The sequence below is a fragment of the Coregonus lavaretus genome, assembly GCF_964263955.1.
Source record: "Coregonus lavaretus genome assembly, chromosome: 3".
Lineage (NCBI taxonomy): Eukaryota > Metazoa > Chordata > Actinopteri > Salmoniformes > Salmonidae > Coregonus > Coregonus lavaretus.
The window spans coordinates 48,722,652-48,741,001 of NC_139990.1; the positions used below are offsets into that span (position 1 = coordinate 48,722,652).

The 18,350-nt window shown below is 46.6% G+C and overlaps 2 protein-coding genes across 2 annotated transcripts; one reads left to right on the forward strand and one right to left on the reverse strand.

Annotated features, from left to right (window-relative positions):
• Window positions 1-5,996: 5,996 nt before the first annotated feature.
• On the reverse strand, window positions 5,997-8,135 carry LOC311107619 (RNA-binding protein 12B-like; the record flags this gene model as incomplete). The annotated part of the gene is made up of 2 exons (XM_084150141.1): window positions 8,050-8,135; window positions 5,997-7,740 (listed from the first exon to the last, which is right to left on the reverse strand). Exon 2 carries the CDS (start codon window positions 7,707-7,709, stop codon window positions 5,997-5,999), a length of 1,713 nt encoding a protein of 570 aa, XP_084006267.1. The 5' UTR covers window positions 7,710-7,740; window positions 8,050-8,135.
• Window positions 8,136-8,284: 149 nt separating this feature from the next.
• LOC311106554 (meckelin-like) lies at window positions 8,285-17,989 on the forward strand. The gene is made up of 28 exons (XM_084148934.1): window positions 8,285-8,473; window positions 8,949-9,037; window positions 9,395-9,485; window positions 9,607-9,706; window positions 9,831-9,897; window positions 9,998-10,069; window positions 10,358-10,420; window positions 10,543-10,697; window positions 10,861-10,969; window positions 11,068-11,154; window positions 11,464-11,529; window positions 11,839-11,992; window positions 12,075-12,195; window positions 12,288-12,393; window positions 12,484-12,540; window positions 12,804-12,902; window positions 13,578-13,676; window positions 13,926-14,015; window positions 15,333-15,432; window positions 15,562-15,707; window positions 15,868-16,008; window positions 16,105-16,185; window positions 16,335-16,451; window positions 16,555-16,671; window positions 16,839-16,946; window positions 17,065-17,167; window positions 17,408-17,550; window positions 17,638-17,989. Exons 1-28 carry the CDS (start codon window positions 8,287-8,289, stop codon window positions 17,716-17,718), a joined length of 2,949 nt encoding a protein of 982 aa, XP_084005060.1. The 5' UTR covers window positions 8,285-8,286; the 3' UTR covers window positions 17,719-17,989.
• The last annotated feature ends 361 nt before the right edge of the window (window positions 17,990-18,350 follow it).

Sequence of the window (18,350 nt, forward strand, 5' to 3'; positions counted from 1 at the left end):
CTCCCATTCTTCTCTGTAGATCCCCCTCAAGCTCTGTCAGGTTGGATGGGGAGCGTCACTGCATAGCTATTTTCAGGTCTCTCCAGAGATATTTGATCGGATTCAAGTCCGGTCTCTGGCTGGGCCACTCTAGGACATTGAGACTTTTCCCGAAGCAACTCCTGTGTTGTCTTGGCTGTGTGCTTTGGGTCGTTGTCCTGTTGGAAGGTGAACCTTTGCCCCAGTCTGAGTTCCTGAGCGCTCTGGAGCAGGTTTTCATCAAGGATCGCTCTACTTTGCTCCGTTCATAGGGGGGGGGTTAGAAGGATTACTTTTATACTATCCCAGGTATTCCTTAGAGGTAGGGTTTCAAGTGTCTCCGGAAGGTGGTCAGTGACTCCGCTGTCCTGGCGTCGTGAGGGAGCTTGTTCCACCATTGGGTTGCCAGAGCAGCGAACAGTTTTGACTGGGCTGAGCGGGAACTGTGCTTCCGCAGAGGTAGGGGGACCAGCAGGCCAGAGGTGGAAGAACGCAATGCCCTCGTTTGGATGTAGGGACTGATCAGAGCCTGAAGGTAAGGAGGTGCCGTTCCCCTCACAGCTCCGTAGGCAAGCACCATGGTCTTGTAGCAGATGTGAGCTTCAACTGGAAGCCAGTGGAGTGTACGGAGGAGCGGGGTGATGTGAGAGAACTTGGGAAGGTTGAACACCAGACGGGCTGCAGCGTTCTGGATGAGCTGTAGGGGTTTAATGGCACAGGCAGGGAGCCCAGCCTACAGCGAGTTGCAGTAATCCAGATGGGAGATGACAAGTGCCTGGATTAGGACCTGTGCCGCTTCCTGTGTAAGGTAGGGTCGTACTCTGTGAATGTTGTAGAGCATGAACCTACAGGATCGGGTCACTGCTTTGATGTTAGCGGAGAACGACAGGGTGTTGTCCAGGGTCACGCCAAGGTTCTTTGCACTCTGGGAGGAGGACAACAGAGTTGTCAACCGTGATGGCGAGATCATGGAGCGGGCAGTCCTTCCCCGGGAGGAAGAGCAGCTCCGTCTTGCCGAGGTTCAGCTTGAGGTGGTGTTCCGACTTTCACACTGATATGTCTGCCAGACATGCAGAGATGCGATTCGCCACCTGGTTATCAGAAGGGGGAAAGGAGAAGATTAATTGTGTGTCGTCTGCGTAGCAATGATAGGAGAGACCATGTGAAGATATGACAGAGCCAAGTGACTTGGTGTATAGAGAGAATAGGAGAGGGCCTAGAACTGAGCCCTGGGGGACACCAGTGGTGAGAGCACGTGGTGCGGAGACAGATTCTCGCCACGCCACCTGGTAGGAGCGACCTGTCAGGTAGGACGCAATCCAATAGTGAGCCGTGCCGGAGATGCCCAACTCTGAGAGGGTGGAGAGGAGGATCTGATGGTTCACAGTATCAAAGGCAGCAGATAGGTCTAGAAGGATGAGAGCAGAAGAGAGATAGTTAGCTTTAGCAGTGCGGAGAGCCTCCGTGACACAGAGAAGAGCAGTCTCAGTTGAATGACCAGTCTTGAAACCTGACTGGTTTGGATCAAGAAGGTCATTCTGAGAGAGATAGCAGTAGAGTTGGCTATAGACGGCACGCTCAAGAGTTTTGGAGAGAAAAGAAAGAAGGGATACTGGTCTGTAGTTGTTGACGTCGGAGGGATCGAGTGTAGGTTTTTTAGGAGGGGTGCAACTCTCGCTTTCTTAAAGATGGAAGGGACATAGCCAGCGGACAAGGATGAGTTGATGAGCGAGGTGAGGTAAGGGAGAAGGTCTCCGGAAATGGTCTGGAGAAGAGAGGGGATAGGGTCAAGCGGGCAGGTTGTTGGGCGGCCGGCCGTCACAAGTCGCAAGATTTCATCTGGAGAGAGAGGGGAGAAAGAAGTCAAAGCATAGTGTAGGGCAGTGTGAGCAGGACCAGCGGTGTCATTTGACTTAATAAATGAGGATTGGATGGGGGGCGATAAATGACAAGGATGTTAAGCTTGAATGGGCTAGTGACTGTGACAGCATGGAATTCAAATGAGGAGATAGACAGATGGGTCAGGGGGAAAAGAGAGAATGTCTACTTGGGAGAGATGAGGATTCCTGTGCCACCGCCGCGCTGACCAGATGCTCTCGGGGTATGCGAGAACACATGATCAGACGAGGAAAGAGCAGTAGGAGTAGCAATGTTTTCTGTGGTAATCCATGTTTCCGTCAGCGCCAAGAAGTCGAGGGACTGGAGGGTGGCATAGGCTGAGATTAACTCTGCCTTGTTGGCCGCAGAACGGCAGTTCCAGAGGCTACCGGAGACCTGGAACTCCACCTGGGTCGTGCGCGCAGGGACCACCAGATTAGAGTTTCTGCAGCCACGCCGTGTGAAGCGTTTGTATGGCCTGTGCGGAGAGGAGAGAACAGAGATAGACAGATAGCATTCAGGCCAAAGAGTTCAATCTTGGTTTCATCAGACCAGATAATATTTTTGTCATGGTCAGAGTCCTTTAGGTGCCTTTTGGCAAAAGGCTGTCATCTGCCTTTTACTGAGGAGTGTCTTCCATCTGGCCACTATACCATAAAGGCCTGAATGGTGGAGTGCTGCAGAGATGGTTGGGGTTCTGGAAGATTCTCCCATCTCCACAGAGGAACTCTGGAGCTCTGTCAGAGTGACCATCGGGTTCTTGGTCACCTCCCTGACCAAGGCCCTTCTGCCCAGCTCTAGGAAGAGTCTTGGTGGTTCCAAACTTCTTCCATTTAGGAATGATGGAGGCCACTGTGTTCTTGGGGACCTTCAATGCTGCAGAAATGTTTTGGTACCCTTCCCCAGATCTGTGTCTCGACACAATCCTGCCTTGGAGCTCAACAGACAATTCCTTCGACCTCATGACTTGCTTTTTGCTCTGACATGCAATGTCAACTGTGGGATCTGATATAGACAGGTGTGTGCCTTTCCCAATCATGTCCAATCAATTGAGTTTACCACAGGTGGACTCCAAACAAGTTGCAGAAACATCAAGGATGATCAATGGAAACAGGATGCACCTGAGCTCAATTTCAAGTCTCATAGCAAAGGGTCTGAGTACTTATGTAAATAAGGTATTTCTGTTTATTTTTAATACATTTGCAAACATTTCTAAAAAACGATTCGCTTTGTCTTTAAGGGATAGTGTGTAGATTGATGAGGGGGGAAATGTATTTAATCCATTTTAGAATACTTTCTGAATGCACTGTATGGTGGCTTTTGTTCCTTTGCTGTAAAACTGGAACTGTGCATCACCCAGGGGATTCCAGGAGTAGTATTTTATCTGAGCCAACAGAGTTAGTAGGTAACAAAAAATTAACTGGCTCTCAGGGGTGCCGTCTATGCTTCTCCAGCTGTGTGAGAAATGTTGCTGGCTCAAGTTATGACCTTAAATCTACCATATCAAAAGCAGTGAAATGACATACTATCATACTAGAAATTGAAAACAGTTTAATAATAAATAAAATGAGTTTGAATCAAAATCAGGTAGTTTTGGTAACATTTAATTAGTGAAACAAATATTGACAATATGTTTCATAAAGAGTCATTTCTGTGTAATATGATTCCAATAAAGAAATAAACAATAAGGAATGTCAGAAGACAAATGAAATGCTGTCCTGTAGATAGTCTAATATACTGTTGCTGGTTTTCAAACATTGTCACACACTTTGAAATGCATTTAGTCAACCTGCAGGTGTAGAATGATTTGCTGCATACATCCATTGGTATTATATACAGTGGGGAGAACAAGTATTTGATACACTGCCGATATTGCAGGTTTTCCTACTTACAAAGCATGTAGAGGTCTGTAATTTTTATCATAGGTACACTTCAACTGTGAGAGACGGAATCTAAAACAAAAATCCAGAAAATCACATTGTATGATTTTAAAGTAATTAATTAGAATTTTATTGCATGACATAAGTATTTGATCACCTACCAACCAGTAAGAATTCCAGCTCTCACAGACCTGTTAGTTTTTCTTTAAGAAGCCCTCCTGTTCTCCACTCATTACCTGTATTAACTGCACCTGTTTGAACTCGTTACCTGTATAAAAGACACCTGTCCACACACTCAATCAAACAGACTCCAACCTCTCCACAATGGCCAAGACCAGAGAGCTGTGTAAGGACATCAGGGATAAAACTGTAGACCTGCACAAGGCTGGGATGGGCTACAGGACAATAGGCAAGCAGCTTGGTGAGAAGGCAACAACTGTTGGCACAATTATTAGAAAATGGAAGAAGTTAAAGATGACGGTCAATCACCCTCGGTCTGGGGCTCCATGCAATATCTCACCTCGTGGGGCATCAATGATCATAAGGAAGGTGAGGAATCAGCCCAGAACTACACGGCAGGACCTGGTCAATGACCTGAAGAGAGCTGGGACCACAGTCTCAAAGAAAACCATTAGTAACACACTACGCCGTCATGGATTAAAATCCTGCAGCGCACGCAAGGTCCCCCTGCTCAAGCCAGCGCATGTCCTGGCCCGTCTGAAGTTTGCCAATGACCATCTGGATGATCCAGAGGAGGAATGGGAGAAGGTCATGTGGTCTGATGAGACAAAAATAGAGCTTTTTGGTCTAAACTCCACTCGCCATGTTTGGAGGAAGAAGAAGGATGAGTACAACCCCAAGAACACCATCCCAACCGTGAAGCATGGAGGTGGAAACATCATTCTTTTGGGATGCTTTTCTGCAAAGGGGACAGGACGACTGCACCATATTGAGGGGAGGATGGATGGGGCCATATATCGCGAGATCTTGGCAAACAACCTCCTTCCCTCAGTAAGAGCATTGAAGATGTGGTCCTCTGTAGCTCAGCTGGTAGAGCACGGCGCTTATAACGCCAAGGTAGTGGGTTCGATCCCCGGGACCACCCATACACAAAAAAAAATGTATGCACGCATGACTGTAAGTCACTTTGGATAAAAGCGTCTGCTAAATGGCATATTATATATATTATATTATATAAGATGGGTCGTGGCTGGGTCTTCTAGCATGACAACGACCTGAAACACACAGCCAGGGCAACTAAGCAGTGGCTCCGTAAGAAGCATCTCAAGGTCCTGGAGTGGCCTAGCCCGTCTCCAGACCTGAACCCAATAGAGGGAGCTGAAAGTCCGTATTGCCCAGCGACAGCCCCGAAACCTGAAGGATCTGGAGAAGGTCTGTATGGAGGAGTGGGCCAAAATCCCTGCTGCAGTGTGTGAAAACCTGGTCAAGACCTACAGGAAAAGTATGATCTCTGTAATTGCAAACAAAGGTTTCTGTACCAAATATTAAGTTCTGCTTTTCTGATGTATCAAATACTTATGTAATGCAATAAAATGCAAATTAATTACTTACAAATCATACAATGTGATTTTCTGGATTTTTGTTTTAGATTCCGTCTCTCACAGTTGAAGTGTACCTATGATAAAAATTACAGACCTCTACATGCTTTTTAAGTAGGAAAACCTGCAAAATCGGCAGTGTATCAAATACTTGTTCTCCCCACTGTACATATTAAGGGCCTCTGTACCATGGGAGGTCTTGAAATTAAAGTTGGAATCATTCAGTAACAGTGAATGGATATTGACTCACATCCAGACTGCATATCCAGTGAAGACTTGCTGTCCAAATGTAACTGTTGATGACTGAAGGGTATGGGGTTGTAACACTTCCCAAATCCACTACGACTCAAAGATGCTCATTCCAGTGACAAGCTCAGTCCTAAAGTGCCATCTTTGGAGTTTAAGGGCCTATCTCAGATGACACCCTATCCCTCATATAGTCCACTACTTCTGACCAGATCCCCATGTGGCTTTGGTCAACAGTTGTCCAGTATGTCTCAGTTGGTAGAGCATGACCGTTGCAACGCCAGGGTTGTGGGTTCGATTCCCACGGGGGAAGTAGTAGGGGGAAAAAGTATGAAAATGTATGCACTTGTAAGTCGCTCTGGATAAGTGCGTCTACTAAATGACAAAAATGTAAATATGAGTAGGTTGTCTTTCCTCATGGATTCTTTTTCAATATGTCCTCCATCTGCTGGAAGCTGATACAGGTGAGAAGCACTCTGGTCCCCATGTATGTCTTGCCATGTTGTTTCTGGGCCCGTGTAGCAAAATCCTCAGTTTTAAACTGAGCCACGGCCTCACCGATGCCGTTGCCTTCTTGATCATGCAGTATGTAGATAAACTGCTCAGCCAGAGGGAGCTCGCAGAAAAAATCTCTGATTTCCATTTTCGTCACATCTGATTGGAGGTTTCGTATGTAAACACATGTCTGTCCTGTGGGAAACTGACTCACCCTGGGTCTCTCAATCTGATGTTTCTCCTCCTCGCTTCGCTCTGACACCTTTGGCGTTGTCTTGGGGTTGCCATGGTGTCTTTCAGTTGACAACATGGCTTGCATCTTCTCCTTGGTGACGGAGGAAACATCTATGGCCTGGGAACCAACATGGCAGCCGTTCAGGTTCAAAGCATAAATGTAGTCTTCCGTTTGGTCGAATACTACAAACGCTGTATCTGTCCTCTGGCTATCCTTATTCAGTAAGTGTAATATTTTGCTGTTGGCGATGTTCGGACAGCCAAACAATTCTTTTATCTCAGTCTTCGTTATTGTTTTGGATAGATTTTGCGCCATGATACAGTACTCCACGCTCGGCGAAAGGGACTCACAGGATCTGGGCCTCTTGGGTGACCGTGACAGCGACCGGTCCTCGGAGAGCCTCTTGGCCCAGGTCATGGGTGTTTCTCTGTCAGGCTCATACAAGCTTTGTCTTTGGGTTCTGTATGAGGGCCTTGCCCTTTCCTGGGTTTGGTGCTGCATTTCCTTTGATTCTAATGAGGGTCCATCTCTCTGGATTGTATACGAGGGTATTTCTTGGGATTTGTACGAGGTTCTATCTTTCTGGGTTGTGGGGCTATACAAGGGGTTTTCCAAGGGGTCATATGAAGGGTTCTGACACTGCTGGATGGCATAGCGCCACAATTCCTCAGAGGCCCCACGGACCTCCACACTGATGCGGCCCAGTCGCTGGTGGTTGAAGCTCAGAGCGTCACATGCGTCCTGGGCATGCCCAAACTTTACGAGGCAGCCATGGCTCATGCCCAGCTTCACATTAGCTATCACATCCTGGACCAACAGGCCTTTGAAGAAGTGGCAGATCTCCTGCCTGGTGACAGTCTTTGGCAGGCCAAAGAGCCTGACGTAGCCTGGCCTTGGCCTGTAAGCCTCCTCTGGTCTCCTTACCTCACCCACAGGCACAGCTGTGCTATCGACCCTGAGCACAGGACCAGGTGCTGCTGCCGCATTGTTGTGCTCTCCTGGCTGATTAGACTGCAGTCCTTGGATAGCAGCAACAAGGCCGATCAGTAGGGCTGTGACAGGGTCGGGCAAGAGCGCTTCCGGGGGCGGCAAAGTCTTATTTTCAGGTAACAGCGCTGGAAGGAGCTTCTCCCTCTGTAGTTTGGACTCCATTTTTCGTTGCAGTTCTGCGATGCTACTAATATGTAGGGTCACCTGAGACCCTCGAAGAATAGTTCCAGAGCGCCGCATTGCATGCTGGCCATCTCTCTTTGTAGTGAACACAATGAACGCTTCACCAAGGTGTCCTCCTATAATGTATACACCACCTTCTGGGATGTACAAGTTGGTAAATAATCTGCGTATGTCTTCAGTCCCGGCCTCAATGTTCAGACCCTGCAACCGAAGTACTATGGTCATATTTTGCTTATTTTACCTGGCAACCAGAGATCTGGAAACAGATAAACAAACAGTCTTTAACATGAAGTAGAAATATAGTTATTTAATACATTCAAAGAACAGCAACAAAGGATAAACATTTGAATGGGCACATTATTATTGCTTATATTCTCCAAATTCCTGAATTTCTGTTAAAATTGAACACGTTTGGTAAACAACAGGATAACTGATGCACGCTGGCACATGGGTGATTATTATGAAGAACACCTGGTTGGCTTAGCCCGGAGGCACAGTGTGCCACGACATTTTAAAGAATATTTCAAGTAAAAATGTAAACAGCTCAACTCCTCAAATTACTCACCAGATGTTAACCATAAAAACTCTGGCTTCTTTGTATTTTAACCTTTATATCGTAATTATCTTTGATGCTGACCAACCTAAAAGTTGCCTTCTCGAGCCCGACCACACTCTGTGCATGATCTGCCGCATGCGCACAGTTTTATAGGGAGGGAGGGAGGCGCGGTCAAAATGGCGCGAGCACACGCCCAAAAAGCCAGAAGGGGTTGTGGGTAAAATAACAGGAAGTCAGTTTCTCACCATGGCGACGCTACTTGTGTACATCTGCAGATTGGCACTATTTCTAACAATAAAATCAAACCTACTTCACTCACAGCAATTTACGATTTCGTTTCAGCGTCCTGCAGACTGCGGCGTGGAACAGTTCTACGACATCTCCAGTCTGTCCTGTGTGAAATGCGGACCGAACCAGAGGACGAGTGCAACGGGTGCGTTTATCACTAGTGTTGTTGTTGGTTACTGTGAGTAACTGGCTAGCTAATTAGCAGTACGCTAATCGACGCCAGTCCGGGTTTGTTGTAGAGTCAACCGTATTGTTTAAAACGTTACGTGTAATAATAGAACAGGCTAAACCATCTTTGCTAAATAGTACTTAAATACAGCAACAGCGAATCGTACGGGAGGAATGTATTGCAGTAAACCACCTGGCTAGCTAGCTAGTTAACATTGGATAATAATGCAGCTAATATAGTGTAAACTGGCCTGCTAGCTAAAGCTGACAATTTTGCCCTGGCATTTGTTGCATTGTCCTACATTTAGACTATGTTCGTTAGTTCATCAGTCAATAAGATTACTGCAGATATTGTTTGCTGATTGTGCACTGATGGTTTACAACGTAACCTACAGCTGTGTCCACTGTTATAATCTCTTGTGTTAACCAATTACCCTTTCCTCCTTCATCAGGTCTGTCTTGTGAATGTGTGACTGGGTTCAGAGTTCTTGCCACCAACGGAGCTTCCATCACCTGTCAGCAGTGTCCACTAGAAAAACGGGTATGTTCTGATTCTGTACTTCTAGACAGTACATCACACCATATAATACATTACAATATCAGCTATTTCAATTTACTTATCGTTCACCGACCATTTTTAAAGGTCTCAGTCAATACAGATTGTCCTGGGAAGTGTGCTGAACACATGAGGTTGGTGGCACCTTAATTGGGGAGGACGGGCTCATGGTAATGGCTGGAGCGGAATTAGTGGAATGGTATCAAATACATCAAACGCATGGTTTCTATGTGTTTGAAGCCATTCCATTTGCTACGTTCCAGCCATTATTATGAGCCGTTATCCCCTTAGCAGCCTCTACTGGTGCTGAACTGCATGTGTTGTTCTGCCCGTCTCCTGTAGGCAGTAACAGAGGATGGCTATGGGTGTATCCTCTGTCCGGGCAGTCTGACTGAGCAGGGAACCTGTCAGTGCCCGTCTGGGAGTATACTGGGTGAGTAAAGCTGGGAGTATACTGGGTGAGACAGCAGCTAGAGGAGCCACGTCTACAGGGGATGTGATGGTGTTTCTGGTGCGGTGCTGTGTGATACTAATGCTGTGTTGTTGTGCTGTAGTGGAGCGGGATGTCAAGGGGAACCCTCTGGAAGAGGCCAGGTGTGAGGTGTGTAATGGAGCTGAACCTGCCCTCTCAGCCCCCAACAGCTACGGAGACAGGTACCAGACACAGCCAAGTCTTCTTGCAGAACAACTGATGTTTCTGCTCTAAACTCATGCTGCTTGAACTGTTTAATGCCCGTCTGTCTGTCTATGTCTGACTCTGCTCTCTTGTCTCTGTCAGGTGTCAGAGATGCCAGGCTTCCTTCATCAACACCTCTCAGTCCTGTATGTGTGGCTCCAACATCCTGGTGAGCCCACCCTCTATACTACGCATTTGTGTCATGTATGGGTTTAAAATGAAACACAAGTCTAGAGCATCCGTGAATCATATGTCGTGTTTCTTTACAGGCTGGAGGTTTGTGTTTCCCTCCCAACAACCTCCAAACAGCCGTGAACCCAAACGTCAACTATGCTGAGCTGGTAAGTCAGTTTTGACCCAGTTTGGCAAATGTTATCTATCTGGATTTTGCCTATCGTATAGGATTAAATGCATAGAAATTGAATGAATAGAACGGATTAATCATTGACTTGAATGGGGACTTCCATTGTATTCATTCTATTTCTATGCTTTAATCCTATCCGATAGGCAAAATCCAGATGGATACTGTAACTTTTTTGAAAAACTGGGGCCAGAGCATCAGTGAGTCTGCTGTAATTATGTTACTGTGGAGGTATAGTAAAACTCTCTGTGGTATGTTCCCCCTGTAGTCCATTCCTGTGCAGTCGGCATGGTTCTCCACAAACCTCTACTCTTCAGCAGCTGCCTGCTTGGTAAATTATAAAACCTCTCAAATACCTGTTCACCTTTCTGTCCCTGTACGATCTATGTGCGCTTGTCAGTGTGTGGTGTGTGTTCTCTAACCTGACCGTGTTGGTATGTGTGCATTGTACAGGTGTATACTAACCTGACAGCATGCCAGGCACTGGGGAACATGTGTGTGATGAACATGCACTCCTTCGGCAGCGTGGCCAATGATGCCTGTGGTCTCTACAACACCATCTTCAGAGCTACCGCTTCCCTGGGGTCTACACAGGACATATCCTACTGGTAATCTCTAACCCCTTTTCTGACCCCTAACCTATAACCCCTAAAACACCTTCCAAAGATCTACTCTTGCTCTGGAGTCTCTAACCCATGTTTTGAACCAATGATGTAAAAGCTGGAGTAGATCAGTCAATGGAACTGTCCATTCCTGCCCCTGTGACTTTAGGAGAGCCAATCTCCCATGGCTTTACTACGGGGACCAGCCGGGTCTGGCCAACCGCGTGCTGCAGACAGAGCCACTTCCCACTGGATTCAGCTTCAAGGGACGCAACAGGGTCAGTAACACACAGACACACACACATTGACCCAACACTATTACCACAACACCTATGATGATTACTCAGATTCTATGTGTGTTGTCACTCTTTCTCAGAATACAGACATCAATCTAGTGGCTGCTGTCTACAACGCCAGAGGAGACTTCCTCCAATGGGAGAAAGTGGGAGGAAACAACTTGCAGGTAAAACAGGAAGTTCATCATGAGTCTGCCTAGTGAAGGCTAGTCTTGCATTGCCACACTTTGTAGTCTCATAATCACTCACATTCATATTGACCTTCAAGCTGAGCTGTCTACTGTAGTAATATTTGTAACGACCGGAGGGTGGGGGCAGAGCCCTGTGTGAGTCTAACCTAAAGGTGGTCCTCTTTCCATCACACTGTTGGTTCCAGTGTTGAGACACCAGTGTTTCATGATACAGCTCAGTCATAGATCAGTCATTATCATTATTAGTTTTGACATGAGGAAAGTGACAAATGTCTCCTCTTCCAGCTCTGTCCAGACACTGCCAGGAGACAGGAGGCAGCTTACACCTTTGGCACTGCCTACCAGGAGACTGTGAGTGTCTATCTCTATCCAGTGCTTGACTTGGACTGAAATAGGTTCCGGGACTCCTTTTGGTTGCCGCTACTGTTTATCTTTAGGTGCAGGAGCTCCACAATACTTTTGAGTTAATATTCTATACGAGGAACAGGAGCTCAAGCAGTAGAACATGTGAAGTGCCGGTACTCGGCTCCAGTGAGCTCCTGTCCAAGTCAAGCCCTGTCTCGATCTCTTTAACACATGTTGTAGTGTTCTCTCATGGTGACAGAGTTGTTTCGCATTCTCACTCAGCGCCTATTCTGTTACGTGTGTGTGTGTGTGTAGTGTGTTCTCTCCATAGCAGACCTGTTGAGTGTGTATGCTGAGCCTTTATTCTACGATGTGTTTGTGGATCTGAGCCGAGGAGAGGACAGGAGACTGCTCCCCCTCCCCACACGCAACCTCAACCTAGAATACAACAGGAAGTTCATCAACCGGGGTGAGTGGGGGGGTACATTTGTTTTAAACCCTTTCTCCCTCAACAAGTATCTTGAATAACTGATGTGTGTGTGTGTGTGTAGGTAACTTGAACGACTGGTACCTATCGAGGCGTGTGTTACTGGTGGACACTCTGAGTGGGAGAGAGAAGAGCCTCAGCTCTCTGCCAAAAGTCATACGCATCGCAAGCAGCATCAGGATTGGGTGAGTTGCACACACAAACACACATCCATGTGGGACTACAGGCATTCATCAATGTTAGCAGGGTGTGAAAACATGATGTGTTTGTGACATAGGTTCCAGCTGGTGCCAGGGACTCAGAAGGGGCAGGTGTTCCCTCCTCTCCTCTCTGTGACCTACTCAGATGTCCTCATCACTGACCCAAACACACAGACTGTCTCTGTGAGTAACACACACACACAAACACATCACACACACCTATCACATCACACACACACATCCCTGATCCCACTGTACTGCTGTGTGTTCTAGGTGTCGTTTGCTGTGGAGTATGAGATGGACCAGACTGAGGCTCACATGAAGACTGATGTGAGTAACCATGGTAACCAGGGGGCAGAGAACCAGAAGGGTAATGCTGTTGTGATTTTCATGTTTTACATTTTAGTCATTTAGCAGACGCTCTTATCCAGAGTGACTTACAGTTAGTGAGTGTGTACATTTTTTCATACTGGCCCCCCATGGGAATCGAACACACAACCCTGGTGTTGCAAGCGCCATGCTCTACCAACTGAGCTACAGGAGGCACATAGTGAAGACCATAATGATTAGTGTGTGTGTGTGTGTGTGTGTAGATCGCCCTAGGTGTGTTGGGTGGCGTTTCTGTTCTGTATTCCCTGGTGAAGACCGCCAGCTGGAAGAGGAGGATTGGATCTCCTCTCATTGACATGGAGGTACCTGACCTTTGACCTGTAACCATTGACTTTTAACCCTTAAACCCCCAAATGCATTTATTTAGTTGTAGAATTCAATTGCATGTTTGTCATATCTTTTCCCTGACCTCTCTCTCCGCCTCTCTCTCTCTGCCTCTCTCTCTCTCTCTGCCCCTCTCTCTCTCCGCCTCTCTCTGCCTCTCTCTCTCTCTCTGCCTCTCTCTCTCTCTCTGCCTCTCTCTCTCCGCCTCTCTCTCTCTCTCTCTCTCCGCCTCTCTCTCTCCGCCTCTCTCTCTCCGCCTCTCTCTCTCCGCCTCTCTCTCTCTCTCTCTCCGCCTCTCTCTCTCTCCGCCTCTCTCTCTCTGCCCCCCTCTCTCTCTGCCTCCCTCTCTCTCTGCCTCTCTCTCTCCGCCTCTCTCTCTCTCTCTCTCTGCCTCTCTCTCTCTGCCTCTCTCTCTCCGCCTCTCTCTCTCTCTCTCCGCCTCTCTCTCTCTCTCTACCTCTCTGCCTCTCTCTCTCTCTGCCTCTCTCTCTCCCTCTATCTCTCTCTCTCTCTCCGCCTCTCTCTCTCTCTCTCCGCCTCTCTCTCTCCCTCTATCTCTCTCTCTCTCTCTTCGCCGTTCTCTCTCTCTCTCTCTCCACCTCTCCCTCTCTATTTTACTCCATCTCCCACCCCTCTGTTTTTCTTGCTCTCAGACCGTATTGAAGTTCCTGTTGTTTTATGCTGGTGATCTGGCTAATGTCTTCTTCATCATCACCGTGGGAACAGGCCTGTACTGGCTCATCTTCTATAAGGTAGACGGAGACCCCGCAGACCTTTCACCCTCTTGTACAGCTTTACCTCTGACCTGTCTCTAGTCTTTACTCCTATTTATACGGATTATATGATTTTATTTAAGTTTTTCTCTCCTCTCTTCACCTGGGCTGCACACTCAGACGGTGGAGGCAAGTCTTTCTCTTCTCCTCCCCTCCTCTTTTCCTCTCCCCCTCCCTTCCTTCCCTCTTCTGCAGTGTTTGATGCTGTGTGTGTGTGTGTGTGTCTAGGCCCAGCATTTTGTGTCAGTGCTGCTACCGTTGCCAGGTCCGCAGGAGGAGAGGTTTATGGCGTATGTGGGCTGTGCCTTCGCTCTCAAGGTGAGGCCTTCCCACCCTGTTGATAGCTTGAGTTATGTGTATGTTTCTATTTGTCTAAAACCGTGGTATTCAAAGTCGGGGCTGTGACCCCTAGTGTGGGCACGGGGGAATTGCAGTGGGGTCACCACGTTAACAAATATATATATTTAAAAAGAAAATGGGGAAATTATTATATACTTTTTTGGGGGGGAATATTACAGTACAGATTATTTGAAAAATTTAATGTTATTTAGTAAATGTGTTTATTGGTTCTCTTACTTTTAATAAGAGATCAAAATACATGGAATGTTATTTGTTGGTGTAAAAATGGCCATTTACAGATTTTAAGGTTGTGTAAATATATCAATTGGTTGTTCAAACCACGTAAAGCCAACTTAGACATAGATGATGGTAATAAGAGCTCGAGCAGGCTGTCCCCCCTGGTGGGTGGGATGACATGCTGCAACGTACTCAAACAAGTGTATGAACATCTAGTTCCAAAATTCAAAGACTTTTCTGTTTTGTGTGCCAACACTAAGGATCCCGAGCTGCGCTTTGTGGCACACCTATGGGAAAACTGTCAGGAAAATAGGGCTGTTGTTAATATAGGTGAATCTGTTGAAACTTGCAGTCCAACTCCTCTGACTATCGTCGTTATGATGCCAAGAATCCTAATAATGTATTATTTCACAATTTCATGAAACAAATCTTATGGAGAAGAAACTATTTTCCTGACATTTTTTCCCGAGGCGGTGGCATAGGTGCCAATGGCATAAGAGAAGATCTGAAGGCCTCATCAATCCACACCTAGGAACACCACATGATTGAACACCACATGCACACACCCAAACCCACACACAGATTCTGACCAAACATTCGGAACACAATATTAATATAAACATGCACGCACAGTCAAATAATAACCCTTGGATTTTACAGGGAAAACACTGCAGCTGAGCAGTCGCTCCTTCACTGTACTACTTCACAGATCTGTTCTCTTCCCTGAAGCACATGCACATTTGGACTGTGAGAGGTCTGTGAGAGATTTTGCTGAGAATGCGAATTCTCATTTTCCTGTGGTAACCTTGTGTTTGAGCCTCCTAATCGTAATAATAAAGTTGGGGGGAAAAAGGAACATATTTACCTTTTTCATCCTATTTATAAAATATTGGTGGAATTATCGGCCGATATCGATATATCGTAAAAACAAAAGGCCAATATCGTTCGTTAATATCGGTCATTAGATTTGTGAGTCACGTGAAATCCTGCTGAAAGAAAAGGGGTCCCTGCTGAAAAAGTTTGATTACCACTGGTCTAAAATGTCTTCCTCTCCTCCAGACTGTGCAGTTTCTCCATAAGCTGATCCAGCAGTTGTCAGTGGATATCTTCTTCATAGACTGGGAGAGACCGCGCGGCAAAGCCAACAAGACCATCCAGGGTACGTAGTCAAGAAACGCCTTTTCCTGTTGTTTTATGCTGGTGATCTGGCTTTCCCTTTTCTCTGAAAGTTGTTTTAGCCCTCTGTCTCTCTGAAATGGAAGTGAGCAGTAATTTGGGTTGTTGTCAGGCGATGGCAACGGTGAGGCGAAGCGCGACCCATCTCCTGTCAGCATCTGGAGGACCTACTTTGTGGCCAATGAGTGGAATGAGATTCAGACCATACGCAAGATCAGCCCCACCTTCCAGATCATGGCTGTGCTCTTCCTACTAGAGGTACACACCCTCCTTCCCTCTCCCTCTCTCTTTGGTTCTTTCCCTTCAGAGAAATGGCAGCACTCACTCCTGTTATATTTCAAATCACTTTCTTAACACTATCTCTCTCGCTCTCTCTGTGACTCTCTCGCGCTCTCTTTCTCTCTCCCTGTGTATCTAGGTGGTTGGCTTCTCCAGTCTGGCCCTGAGGGACCCATGGTCAGATCTCCAGCGCCCCCCTCAGTCCTACTTCCCACCCTACAGCCTGACGCTGCGCTACGGCCTGGCTGCCACACTCTGGCTCTGCATGGGACTGCTGCAGGTAGGTACACCCCTATGAACTGCAGAAGTCGGACCTGTCACCAGTGTGTCTCTGGACAGGCTTTCTCACTCTGTGTGTTTCACTTTCTCTCTGCAGATAATTTTCTTCGCTGCGTTCCATGAGCGTTTTGTTGAGGATAAGATCCGCCAGTTTGTGGACCTTTGCTCCATCAGCAACGTGAGTATCACTCTCAGCAGCATGTACATTTTGTGTGTGTCTCAACTGCCGTGCACATTTTGTAAAAGTGAAATGGGCTGATGATGAACTGCTCCTGCTGCTGTTGTAATGCTGTCAGTCGTTTAAACAAAGTTTTTCTTCTGTCTTAGATCTCGGTGTTGCTGCTGTCCCACAGGTGTTTTGGTTACTACATCCACGGGCGCTCCGTCCATGGCCACGCTGACACCAACATGGAGGAGATGAACATCAACCTCAAGAGAGAGGCCGTACGTACACACAGAGAGCGCGAGTGGGTATGGGATTGGGATGTGTGTATTTTGTTATGATATAAAAGGCTATTCAACCCTTTCTCCCTCTCGCTCCCTGTAGGAGTCTCTGTGTGGTCAGAGAGGTCTCCTTCCCAACACAGACACTCAGACCTTCCAGATCTCCATCACCAGCCGACTACGCCAGCAGTACGACCGCATCCTGGAGCCTCTCAGCAGGGTGGGGCTGTGTGTGTGTGCGTGTGCGTGTGTGTGTGTGTGTTGTTTAATATCATTATAATCAACATGACAGATAATTTTTGTCCGTTCTATACAATGTGTTTATCGGAATATTATCTTATGTTTTATCGCCTTGAACGAGCCTCTGCATCGGTCTGTCTCTAACAGAGAACTGGGCCATCGCGGTTGGTGGACGCAGCCTCAGGACACCCCTTTGACCAGAGCACCAAAGCCTACCACACCATGAACCGTTTCCTAGGATCTGTCATAGACCATGTCAGATATAAACACACCAGAACAAACACACACCATGACCCACTTCTTGGGATCTGTTATAATCACTTTAGCACACACATACACCCCCTCACCTGATGTTTTGTTGTGTTCCCTGTAGGCCCATCGGGACATGGAATACGTTGTGAGAGACAAACTGTTTTTTGAGAGCGTCATAGGGATGGAGTTCATGGAGCCTATGGACAAGAGCATCTTCTACAATGGTAATACTCTCTATATCACATGACAGATACAACAGTAATACTCTCTCTATATCACTACTTGACAGATACACCAGTAATACTCTCTCTATATCACATGACACAAAGCATTTTGTACACACACTGTGTGGGCTGCAGATAACTGGCCTACCAAAGTAGTGGTTCATATAGCGGTATGGTCTGTATGGACAAGCCTCTGCACCTGTATGACCTCTGAAATATGTCTTTATTCATCTCTGACAGATGAGTCCCATTCGTTCAGTGACGTGCTGTTCTATGGGAACGAAGCCACTCTGTTGATCTTTGACACGCTCTTCTTCTGTGTGGTTGACCTGGGAGCACAGAGCTTCATACTGGCAGCCGTACTCACATACGCACAGCAAATGGTCAGTATTGTTTGTGTGTGTACTTGTACTTGTCTGTGTTAGTTGTACAACAGTAAAAAATAACATTCTATTTATTTTCTGTTCTAGATCTTTCGATTAATCCGTAACGGTATTGGGCGGAGAAACCTGGCCAACAAAACATTGGTGGACCAGAGATTCCTTATATAGTTCCTGCTGTCAGAATGATGATAGTATGCCATGCCTTGTTAGTATGTAACAGCCTTGGTATCTGTGTGACTAGCGCGGTTTAATTGTTTTGTTTACAGCTTCGGCAGCCTCTAATGTGTATTTTATTTATTTTTTCAGATGCTTTTCTACTTGTTTACACAGTATTTTTCCAGTATTTTGTACATGTTCTTTACTGGGTTGATGATGTAAATGTTGTAATTCAGTTTTTCTATGTGATATTTTTGTACAAATTAAAACAATGTGTCTGATTATATTGTCTCATTAGCTTCATCTGTTATTGGTCCTGTATACAGAGAGAGAGGATTGAGAGAGAGAGGCTTGAGGGATGGAGCGAGGTGAAGATAGACGATTTGAGAAGGATTATGTGCTACTTAAAACCATCCACACATGAACTATTGGCTGCTGTACTGGGATCATCAATTTACTAACTTAACATGTGCCAGGAAACAGCACTTCTGCAGAAGTGTGATGACCTTATTATGGGCTATAAAACTAGATAAGAGTAGCCCCAGCTCAGCTCTGCTCCAGGGGCCAGTAGGAGCTGCAGCCAGCAGGATCCGTTCACCTGTTCCTTTACTACACTGGGTGTTCTTTTGCAAATAGTTAATCAT

What these genes read in the sequence shown, in the direction of transcription:
- LOC311106554 (XM_084148934.1), top strand. Translation starts at nt 8,287, where the DNA reads ATGGCGACGCTACTTGTGTACATCTGCAGATTGGCACTATTTCTAACA. An exon ending in ACGTCAACTATGCTGAGCTG is followed by an intron (nt 10,070 to 10,357) that starts GTAAGTCAGTTT and finishes TTCCCCCTGTAG; the next exon opens with TCCATTCCTGTGCAGTCGGC. An exon ending in TCTGCATGGGACTGCTGCAG is followed by an intron (nt 16,009 to 16,104) that starts GTAGGTACACCC and finishes TTCTCTCTGCAG; the next exon opens with ATAATTTTCTTCGCTGCGTT.